This window comes from Phaseolus vulgaris, chromosome 4 (genome assembly GCF_051622355.1).
Source record: "Phaseolus vulgaris cultivar YP4 chromosome 4, ASM5162235v1, whole genome shotgun sequence".
Taxonomy (NCBI): Eukaryota; Viridiplantae; Streptophyta; class Magnoliopsida; order Fabales; family Fabaceae; genus Phaseolus; species Phaseolus vulgaris.
The window spans coordinates 46,819,410-46,831,767 of NC_143501.1; the positions used below are offsets into that span (position 1 = coordinate 46,819,410).

Genomic DNA, 12,358 nt, shown 5'->3' on the forward strand with positions numbered 1-12,358 from the left:
TTTTATACTTTTTAATTATATTTAATTCAATTTTTGAATGGGTTAGATAAATTAAGATATAGATTATAATTAAAATTGTAATTTTATATTAGATTAATAACTTTTAAATAACCTATATTTTCTGATATTTGAACAGTTTAATATTTTAAAAATATACATTTAATTAATAAAATAAATATAATTATTATTTAATATTTTTAATTAGGTGAATTTTAAAATAATACTTATGGAATTAATTATGCAACTCTTACAAAATTGAATTAGCTTTAACCTAATTATAAAAAAAGTTTAACTTAATTAATTTAAGTTATATAATACTGGGTAGTTGGAATGTTTTAATTTAAGATAGAGGAAAGAAAGGCTTGAAGAATGGATCAATGTCACCTCTTAAATTAACAACCAAAAAAACAAAACTAGGTCAAACACGTGTTCTCAACATTGACGTAATAATATCTTTTTATATTTTTTCACAACATTCTTAAATAAAATTATTTTATGGACTGATTTTTTTACAATACATTAAAGATTTTAATTGAAAATATAATAAATTATTTTATGATTTTAAATAAAAAAATTATAAATATTTTTAACAACATCAAACCAAATGTAGTTATTCATAAAAATCCTAATTTTCAAGATTTGTGATTTTGAAAAATCATATGATTCCAAGATATAGTTTTAATTTAATGAAGTATATTTAAAATATATGTTTGTGCTTTTAATAAAATCCCTTGAAACATCAGAAAAGTAAATTACTTTTCTCTTCATAATTATTCTTTTAGAATACTATATACGTATAAGTGCAGTAATGTGTGAAGAGTAAAATAGGGGTGTCTCAATAGCAATGTCTCATATATAATACCTTTTAAAACGAGCTTTTTCATCTATAATGGTGCAGCCAGAGAGAGTATTTTAATTATTTTTTTTCTTTTAGTATGGGAGTGTAGTTAGTAATTATGGAGGTGTATGAAGAACAAGTATAAACACGCGTCATTCAGACAAAGCTGAGAATGGGACATGTTTGAACTCAAACTGCTTATGTGCCTCACACTGAAAAATTATATTCTTTCATAATTATTTTTTTCAAAAATTATTAACATTTCTTAAAGGAATCAATTATAAAAAAAAACAAAATTATAAATTATAAATTGCTTAATTAAGTTTCAAATCCTTAATAAATTTGAGTATTTTCAATGGAGTCTTTATTAAATATTTTGGTTTATTGAGTATTAAAAAATATATATATTTTAATTGAAATTTTATTGTTTAGTTTTTCTATTAACTGGATGATGTTATTGTTATCTTACTATATTGTTTAGTTGTCTTTATATGTTTTTTTTTTGTTAATATTAGACAACATAGTTTTGTGGTTAACATAATGATACTTTTTATGGTTGGATATAGGTAACAAAGAGGAAAAGAAAAGCAAAACAAAAATCTAAATACGATGTTGAGAGAACAAACCTATGGTTGAACAACATAACAATAACTATAAAATAAGGGTTAGGGCCAAATATAAGTAAGTTGGTTGTGTAAGATTTTTATCCTCCTTAACCTTCAGAGCAACTCCAACCTCACTCTTGCTTTGCAAGTCTTCCAATATCATATTTAGATTTTCGTTTTACTTTTCTCTTTGTTTTCGTTTACCTCATCCAACACGTTTTCATTTTCACTTCCTTTTAAATCACATCCAAACAAGTTGTTCCTTTTGGTTTTTAACCAAAACAATAAAAGACATTTGTTTATTGAATGTCCCACAAGTAAGTCTCACTATTGAATGTCCTTCATGCGCAATTCAAATCTCATGCTTGTTCTTTTGTTTAACCTTGCATTTGTTATGTAATTTCCCAAAATCGTATTTAGGTTTTCATTTTATTTCCCTTTTTGTTTGCATTTATCGTCGTTCAACAATAAAAGTTACATGTTATATTAAACATAAAATTACATTGACACAAAATAATATGCAGAAACAACTGAGGAAGGTAACAAGATAAGATAACATTCAAATCACTCATGGCAAATGATTGTTGTTACTTGAAGTGTCAGCCTAGTTAAGATGTCAAGTTGCATAATGATGCTATGAAAACATTTTTATAATAAAAAAAAATTAATATAAAAATGAAACAACAATAACTAAATTAAAAAATTTAAATTTTTTAAATTAATAAACTATAAAAATTTAATTGATAATATCTAATTTATCCTAAACTTCAAACTTACCCTTTATAAATAAAATGAAAGACATCTAGCAATAAATAGCAACCAAATGAAATAATAATATCTGCTAGCTGATTTTAAAGTTTCGCTCTAATGTCTCAATTTATTGCCAAATTTCAGATAATCAAAATTCAGTATAATTATGGAAATAAACGGTAAAATAAATTTTTTAAATAATATAAAATATTAATACACTTCAAAAGAATAGAAAAACTCATTGTATCATGGTAATATACATTTTTTTATAAGTATTTTTTTTTTCGAAAAAGCTTGACCACTGTACAAGTTTTACAAGACCAATATAGAGCCAACAGAGCAAAAGGAATAGTCTTGTAGCAATTTTTTTTTCTTACAAGTTCACCTTATATCTCTTACTAAAACAATGAAGAATATACTACAAATATTAAAATAAACTTACAAATTGAAAATGCGTGTTATCTTTATATGTAACAAAATTAGTTTTTAACACCTTTTAAATAGGACAAATATTTTAGTATGTTTGAATGAGATTTTTTTTAAAACGTAATTCAATGTATAGAAAATTCAAAATACATTTCGAATTTTATATGAAGTTTTACTCTTTTACCTTCTCTCGTATTTATCTTCTTCTTTTTTCTGACTTTCTTTTCGATTAATCTTTGGTTATGTTGTTATTGACTCGATTTTTGTTGGAACATTATTAATTTAATATTTTTTTACTGATGTTCATAATAACTTATAGATTAAAGTTAATTGTAATTACTTTTTGGTCTAGCTTAGAAATCGATGTTAATTAAGATACTTTTTTACCAAAGTTAGTAAGACTATTTCTTTAATAAATGTTACTTAAACCTTTTCAATTGTATTGTATTTTTTTTATTAATATATATATTAAATACTACCTAAGTCTAACAAATGTCATGTTATCTTATTTATGATTTATTTACATCTCTATAGTTTCCCACAGTTGTTCATATAATCTATAAGAACTCAGAATCTGAATGTTTATTTATTAGTCGTTTGTTTCTGTATCTCCATGCAACTTGAATGCGGATTGCTGCAAGGGATCTCCAATAGGGTGATTCATACCTAAAATAACACAATTATCAAATCATATGTTATTCATGGATTTCAAAAGAATCATATATGTTTCTACAAACACACTAGACTAGAGTGAAAAATATATAATACACATTTTTTTTATTTTTTTTGAAATATAATACACATATTCTCTGAAAAGAAAAGTTCGTGGAACATTATTAAATATAAACTAATTTTAAAGATAAAAATAATTAATTATTATAAACTAAATTAGATACTACTTTAAATACTAAAAAATATTGGTATTTAAACTAATTTATAAATAATTTCTAAATTAACATATAATTAACTGTCAAAGTTTTAGTTACCAATTATTTAGATTTTAAGGTTGGTATCTAAAATTTTGATAATTAATTAGATATAAATCTATAAACTAATCGTCAATAATAGAAATCATCACTATAAAAAAATCATGAAATAGAAATCAACTTTTAGAAATCAAAATAATTAGTTGTAATAGTAACTAAATTAGAGACCATTTTAGAAACAAAAAAAAAAATTCTAAATTAGTTTATATTATTGTTAAATAGTTTCTAAATTGGTATCTAATTAGCCACCAAAGTTTTAAGTACCAATTATTTAGTTTCTAAATTTGGTAGCAAAAACATTGATTGTAAATTAGATATCAATTTAGAAACTATTTAACAATAATAGAAACTAATTTAGAAATTAATTTTTTTTTAGTTTCTAAAATGATCTCTAATTTAGTTACTATTGCAACTAATTATTTTGGTTTCTAAGAATTGATTTCTGTTTTATCATTTTCTTATAGTGTACTATGATATTGATATTTGTTTTAGAATCCGAATAAATATCTAATTTACTTAATATAATAATTAATTATTTTTATTTTTAAAATTAGTATTTATTTAATGATTTTGTTGTAATGAATTAAGTGAAGAGGAACATAAACCATTATCCTTAACTACCATTTTCCTATATCAATCTCTTTGTGAGTTTAAAGCTGTGTTTTTGCCTATTGTCATTAGTTAACTTTGATTTTGTTGAAGTCATAAGTTGAGAAGAGAATGGTGAATGAGAAGTATAGATAGAGGAGAAGGGAGTGACCTTAAGGCTCCTTGAAGACGCAAACTGCGGAAGAATCTTGTAAAAAGGATTGTGACTTCTTCAAGGTTTTGTGCTCGCAGTGAAAGTACTTCCACATTTGTTAAGCATCTTACTGTCCTGTTGCTAAGCAACTTCTGTCCTGGAACCCTTACTCTTCTGCCATCTGCACCAGTAATCAAATTCATGAACTAAGCTGCTATAACTCTACTATCACCATTAGAAAATTAGAAAAGAAATCAATTTTAGAGAAAAAACAATTTGATATATTGACTAAATTTTAGAAACTAAAACCATTATTATATCTAAATTAGTTTTTTCTACAAGTTTTAGATACTAATTATTTAGATTCTACGTTAATAGCTAAAATCTTGGTTGCTAATTAAATACCAATTTAGAAATTATTTATCTATAATGAAAACTAATTTAGATACGGATAATTTTTTTATCTCATTTCGTCAATATAACAACTAATGATTTTATTTTCTAAAATTGGTTTCTATTTGATAATTTTTTTTTAGTGTGGTTCTTCTGATTCAGAATGTAGAGTCATAAGCATATTACCACTGCATTATGAAGGAGGATACAGGTGAAAAACCAGAAAGAAAGAAGTTATTGGTGTACCTGCGCTGACAGAAGAATGCTCTAGATACCATGTCAAGAGTTCTTCACCACAAGTATCACCTTCAGATAAAGGAATTCTAGTTCCATCTTCTCCAATGCTCTCCAATTTACCACGCACCACGAACACCATCTTCTCTACCACACTACCTTCACTCAAAATTCTACTTCCTTTAATGTATGTAGTTTGTCTTAGTCTCGCACAAATGGCGTCTAACACAGGTTCATCCATCAGAGAAAATATTCGAACCTGAAGAATTTTATGTCATGGTTAGAAATTGGTAGAGTAGTAAAGTGAGCTAAACCATCTTCAAAAACTTCAATGATTGTTTCACACAGTTAGGCCTTAATACATAGATTCATGGTGAGGATGCATAGTGTTTTTCCTTCAAAATTGTCTTCATATTTAAACTTGCATTCAATTATAGTTGGTTACAAGTAGAGACCAGATTATGCAGAACAAAAATTTAAAATGGAAGTTGCATAACTAGTCATCTATGCCACAGATATTCTGGTGCTTACTTTCTTAACAAATTTGAAGAGATGGCGTCTTATATCCACTTGCAGGTCTTCTGGAAAATTCTCCATTAGTGTTGCTTCATTCACCCCTCTTGTTGCAGTCCAACTATACCGTTCAGCCTCTCGTACTCTCCTGTGTGACAAACATAACTTTTATATCACTTTTACATTCGTTTCATCCATCATTTCATATGACATAATACCTACATAAAATGACAAAAGTAGACACACATTATCTGAAATTTTGGACTATAGACGCTCTATATCATAGAATTGTGATGTTTTTCAGTTGGTTTAACTTTTAACAACCCATGACTTGAATCAAGAAATAGACAAACAGTCCATCGATAATGTTGACATGATTCATGGAAAAAATGGGAAAATGTTATATACCTTCTGAGGTATTCTGGCAAGCGCCTATGACTCATCCATTGCTCAACATCACCGCGTCTATGTTGCATTTCTAGCCTCCTATAGAAGAGAAGGAAGGAAAAAAAAATCAAGCATGTTACAACACCAAACACATTAGCACTTGACCATCAAAGTTTGCTTAAAACTTGCAGTATTAGATAAGTTCTACCTCCGTCCAAGACCTTGAAGAAAGTTCTGTATGTTTCCAATGAGAAGCGCAAAAAGCAAAAGTCCCAATCCTATGATGGCCATAGTAAAAAGGGCTTCAAACACAAAATCGCTTGGTGTTTGGTTACCAGCCAGAGTACTGATTTGCTGCATAAAGATCAAATGGGGTATAATTACTAGACATAATAAACCATTCATATGCATTCACTAGTTTTAGTTTGAAGAGTGTTGGTTGGTACTAGTTGGACCTTGACAAATGACTTGATATTGAGTTAGTAAACCATTTTTATGCATTTAAAATTTCTACATTGAGTTGGTCTAGGAGCATCAAATTTTTCACCAGTATCATTTGATCCACTCTATATATTGTGTACAAGATTACTACTAAAAGAACAAAACAATAAAGAACAAAGTGCATACCAGTGCTGAATAAAGAAAGGTGCATACCTGTAATCCCCAAAATAGAGCATATATGTATTTGGTGACCATGTTTGTTTGTGTAGTAAGAGGTACAGCATTGTTATAAATCCCATAAGCAAAAGAGCCACTGGAAGAGGAATTCCAACATGCAATAGCATCTGCATGATTGTTCCACTGGTTTGATGATAAGCCAAGTTGATTGTCTCCAACATGGCTATGTCCACAATCAATGAATGCCAGGCATCCAGGGATATTAGAACTATGGCACGCATTTCGAAAACATTGATTAACCCTCTGGAAGAAGGGAGAGAGAGAAAAGAAGAACCTCAGCAAGTTAAATGTTAACCTCCATTTACTGAATTAAAATCCCTGATTCTGATTGAATCACTCATCTTCAAAGTATCCAAGGAAGCATAACTACTTTGATAATTAAATTTGTGATTTCCAAGACTAAAATCATATCTACAAAGAAAAAATTTACTTTAAGAGGACATACTAATATCATATTCACAAAGCAGTTCATCCTTCCTAGAAATCTCACTGTATATTGTTATACTACAAGCACATGGGAATGTGCATTCAAATGAATCAATCAAGTTCTACTTTTTACTCTTTCAATTTCTGTTCTTAACAGGATTGGATGGCAGGAAAACAATTAGTATCTGATACTAGTAAAAAAACATCGGTGCATAGGAAGTTTTAGTGAGGAAGAAAATTGGTATTTTTGAAATAAGCATCAAATAAATGCCATTTTTATTCACCTGTAGAGCGAATAGGTACCAGGTAGAGCCAACAACATGGCTAGCTAGCATGAAAATGAGAAGATTTATAATGAAATTTGCCCATGCTGACTCAAATATGAATCCTGCTGGAGATTGACCAAACAGCATAGGCAGAAATCTGAATAATCTGGGAATATACTGCACTAGGATCGCTGCACGCAGAACATTCTTAGCATAGTTTGCTTCCCTCAAGGACTTTGGTAGAACAGTCAATAACATTATCTGGATAATTTTATGAGAGATAAAAGTTGTTCAAGTGTATGCACGTTATAGCTATAAGTTTTTAACAATTAGCAGTAATTTCTGTAGATTCTGTCATAGTATATAAGTTTTCTCATGTGTGCCTTATAGAAGAAACATATCATAACTGAATAATTGATATCTCAAAATACTCAAGTAAGAAACTTGAAAAAATGTATAGTTTCAAAACTGACAATGCCCAGGAATTCGAGAGCAAATATAAAAAGGAATTGAATTCATGTTCAAATTGTTAGGCTTGCATATTTCATAATCAGGAATTGGGAGATTAACACATTTAGAAACTTAATTAGTAAGTTCGAAGGAGAAAACTCAGTGGAAAGAAGAAAAAAATTCCTAAAGGAAGAATGTAAATGGGAAGAAATTACCTGAGGAAGAGGAAATACAACAAACAAGTCAATAAGAAAATAACCCTTCAGGTAATGAAGTGCAATTTTCTTTGGATGATCAACTAAATCTCCAGCACCAACCACCCTCGACTCAGGAGAAACAAAAGCCAACCTAAACTGTGACAAAGCAACTTGGTAGAGTTATTTAGCCTTAAATTTTGGAAAGGAAGCAAACTAACTTAATAACTACTGTGATACCTGGTAAAAAACTGAGAAAGTCCTAATATAATAGTTCTATTCCAGTCCATTCTTTATAAGTAGGTTGACAAAATAAATAAATACTGTACTTGTACATTGGAAGAACATCTGCAATTTATAGATTCATAATTGTTTCAAATTGAGGGTGGCTGTAATGAGAGTGATGGGTAACTAAACAAGATTTCAGACATACTTGCAGAAAGCAAGAGCAAAAATTCCCTTGAATATTACAGTTATCCTTTGAGTTGGCTTTTACTAGCCTAAAGCCTGTTAGATTAGCGCTAGAAAACTCTTCTGACACATTTATCAGAATATTCATTAGTGCAAAGTCAATGACATCTACTGATAGACAATGTTTTTTAAACTAAAAAACTGTTGTTCTATGAATATATGGATATGAAAAAGTTAGAGAATGGAGAATGGGAGGGGGAACTTCTAAAATGATTGTTATTGGGATGTTACCTGGAGAAGAATGTGAAGGAAATATATGAAGTCATTCATGCTTCTAACTATAACAAGTGCTTTTGTCAATTTCCAATTGATAACTATACAATTATGATCCTGCATCCGAGAAATGCAAATTTAAATTTCACAGTTGCAGGAAAAGATATTTCATTAGAACTTACAAAATTTGTGTAATTAAATAAAAGGAAAATAACTATATAAGTTATACCTGCCGAACATAGAATAAGAAGAAAAATAATGGATCCACAAAAATTGCAATCAAGCAAAAACTGGCAAGAACCTTGTTCCACTGTTGTATGAATTTAGAGTGAGGATTCATAACTCCAGGAACAAAAGATGAACATAGAGAAAAAAGTTTTCTAGTGAATCCTTTGGCATCCCCATAACCAGCATTCTGAAACTGTAAACATTGAAAACTGAAGTATAATTGGTAATGAGAAAGTGATAGCAAATGATAAATGTCTACAAAGGCAAATGAAAAAGGTCACAATAAGATAAAGTGTAATGATAAAGAAAAGCTTATAAGTGCCTTAGGAAAATGAGAATTAGATTCACCAGATAGATTCAAAAACCAGTGAAAAATAAGCTACACTCACATAAAGGATCGACACCACCTTCAACCAGAAAACAATGATTTTTATGGGTTTTCTTCCTTATATCTTACTAAACCTTTTCATTTATATTAAATGTAAGACTTCGACTCACTTGAATTCATAACCATCACAAAATTGTAAGTTGACAATACTTGACTCTCAAATTGAACAATGATAAAGACAACAGTAAACTTTAGCAGCAAAGTGAATGAAATGCTCAGAAGAACTTCAGAATTTTGTTAAAATTATAATACTAATGAATATGTGGAGTGTAAAGAGTGCTTTCTTTGTAATGAACACAAAGAAAGGTAAAAAGTAAGATATAAAGCACAAACACCAATATCTAGAAGAAATTGTTTGACTATGTACCATGTAATCAAAGGCAATTGAAACAATAATTTATCATAGGAAGAAAGACAGACACCTTGGGATCAGGTATATTACAAGCTTTTGGATTTCTTATCTGAGAAGACTTGAAGTAAGTAGGACAAGTAGTACAATAAGGATCATTACAAACTCCCAGTTTCCCAGATCTCAGTAAATGTTCATTTATGCTATCATAGCTTTTATTCCAGTACTTTGAAACCGTGCTGTCGAAAGTAGAAAATTCATCTATCTTGATCTCCTCTGTTTTGTTTCCTGTTACTACTATACTATGCTGCATAAGATTATCAATTTCTGGTGTAGAATATAATGAACCACTATCTCCCACGAGACTAGTTTCTCTCTCATATGACTCCATGGGAATAGAAACTGATGCACTTTGTTTCCTGGATAAAATCTTTTGGAATTTAGGATGCAAAGTTTCATGATATGGTTGTGCATCTGTTTCTTCTGGTATCTTCTGCTGCTCACCGTTTTCAAAATTAGCCATGCTTCCTTGACAATTCTGAAACTTTTTTTGCATTCAGAATATGTATCATTAACAATAACAATTTTAAAATCTGATAATGGAATTCAGCTTGAAACTTTAAAGAGAATATAGATTATAAAACATTCTGTAACTACTTCAGTTTCAGAAAGCCAAATACTATACAACTGTGATAAAGACAGATAGACTTTAAAGCAACATAAGGGAACTAAGTTTCTTGAACCATTTCTCAAAATTTACTGCTGACATTTTTTCCTGATGATGAACTGGCCTAATAAAAAACTACAGAACAAAAATTTATCAATCTAAAATGTTTGAGAATGTTAAGAATACTTAATTCTAAAATGAAAATACTGTCTTGATGTTTGTCTGCCCCTTATAGTAGAATAGAATCCTACTCTGCAAAATCCTCTGAAGCTTGGCAGAAACTAATCAAACATCCATTGACCTCATGCCTTTACATGCATAAAAACTGTGTAATAGCAACAAGGTGATGTTTAAACAAAAAATAACCAAGTAAAACAACAAAGGTGCAGCCAAAAACAGTGGTAATACCAGTTTGAAGCTTTCTAAGTGAAAAGCCAACACCTTGATCCCGTCAAGTTTACATTACAGCATGCATTTTTCAAAGTCAACAACACCTAAATTTTATAAGACAGAGGATGTTAATATACCATAAAATTTAAGGTTTTAGATATTCAGTAACACGTTGAGTCAAATGAATAAAATTTTTTTTTTTTTAAGTTTTGAAAACTTGAAGAGTGAATAGAAGATTATATCATAACATGAATTTTGTAAAACTCTTGGAAAAAAAATTATGATAAAGTCTTACAAATGATATGATAAATGGTACTCTGATGAAGTAAAATAGCAACCCTTGCATTGGAGATGAGGGTTGAAGAGTTTGAAAATGTCAAAATGTCAGTTCTGACATGAGATTGTGAGGGATAATGAAAGGGAGTTGGAATGCTGACTGTGACATGATCTGTTCAAACTTGCAGCATTAGTGTGAATTGTTTTGAATTTAAAAACACAATATAAAAGCCTTTGCTTCACTTCACCATTTTTCTATTTGTCTAACTTTGTTTTGTTCTGTCTAAGGATTTGATGGAAGTAACATAGAAGAACAGAACATTATCTACTTTGGAGCAAAGGGTGGTTGTTTCAGTTGATGTTGGTAACTGACACAGTTGTTGTCACTTTATTAATTCTCTTAATTTTTTAATGAAATATTATTTATTTTTCTTCATTTATTTTCAAGTAAATTACACTAGTGTTTGCATTTACAGAAGATAAAAATAAGGCCTTTATTAAAAAAAAGTAAATTTATTATAATATTTTAATATAATCTACTCAATTAATATACTAATTATTTTAATATAATATTTTACAGATGATTATATTTTAAGGCATGTAATCTAATCAAGTAATATACTAATTATTTAATATAAATAATACAATTACATATATATATATATATATTATTTTTACCTTTTTCATTTATTATTTTGCTTTTAATATTGTTTTTATTTTAAATAATTATATTTTACCCAAAACTTATAATATTAAATTATTATAAAATATTTTTAAATCACATATATTTTATCTCTAACGAAAATTAAAAAAAAAAATCCTTTTAGAATTAATATATTAAAATTATATGTGATTTAAAAACTTACTATTATTCTTTTTTCCTATTTTTACACGATGTAAAATTAATAGAATAATTAACTTAAATACTTTTTAAAACCCTGCAAATACTATCCTGTTTTATTTTAGTTACTATAAACTTTTTTTGTTACTTTAAATCTTTGGTACTTGTTAATGTTGTTTATCCCTTAACTATAATTAACTTAGTAAAAAAATATGAAATATTAATCTAACTTTGTGGTCAATGCCTGACCGAATGGAAACTGTATCAGCTAATGCCTGGATCACTTACACAAGTTACGTTATAAAATTACAATTTTTTTTAAAAAAAAAAATATTTTTTTGTTTTGTTTTATTTCCATTTCCTTCCTATACCAATTTTAGCTTTAATTATTAATGTTTGTTATTTAATCAGGTGAATGCATGTGTGATACTATTTAATTTTGAAATAAATATGTAAACAAGAAAGAGTTAGGAATATATTATAATATAGGTCTAAACAAATTTTTTTATTGATTAAAATTTATTAAAAACATTATCTTGTGGATTTTATCACAAATTAAAAAATCTCCCACCTTTTACAATCTAAAAGATATTTCTTTTGAATTGTAACACAAATCTCTAACAATATTAAAAAAATAATTAGAAAAC

The 12,358-nt window shown here is 28.1% G+C and overlaps 1 protein-coding gene across 2 annotated transcripts; it reads right to left on the minus strand.

Annotated features, from left to right (window-relative positions):
* Positions 1 to 3,105: 3,105 nt before the first annotated feature.
* LOC150028134 (putative cyclic nucleotide-gated ion channel 20, chloroplastic) lies at positions 3,106 to 10,696 on the minus strand. 2 transcript variants are annotated; one of them, XM_090301898.1, is made up of 13 exons: positions 10,613 to 10,696; positions 9,611 to 10,081; positions 8,802 to 8,993; positions 8,591 to 8,689; positions 7,910 to 8,047; positions 7,263 to 7,505; positions 6,529 to 6,795; positions 6,083 to 6,228; positions 5,896 to 5,973; positions 5,506 to 5,635; positions 4,987 to 5,233; positions 4,366 to 4,528; positions 3,106 to 3,285 (listed from the first exon to the last, which is right to left on the minus strand). In XM_090301898.1, the coding sequence occupies exons 2-13, from the start codon at positions 10,058 to 10,060 to the stop codon at positions 3,177 to 3,179; spliced, it is 2,262 nt and encodes a 753-aa protein (XP_090158024.1). In that variant the 5' UTR covers positions 10,061 to 10,081; positions 10,613 to 10,696; the 3' UTR covers positions 3,106 to 3,176. The 2 variants fall into 2 exon arrangements, with proteins under 2 accessions (XP_090158024.1, XP_090158023.1); XM_090301897.1 differs by lacking the exon at positions 10,613 to 10,696 and having other exon boundaries at positions 9,611 to 10,156.
* Between the last annotated feature and the right edge of the window lie 1,662 nt (positions 10,697 to 12,358).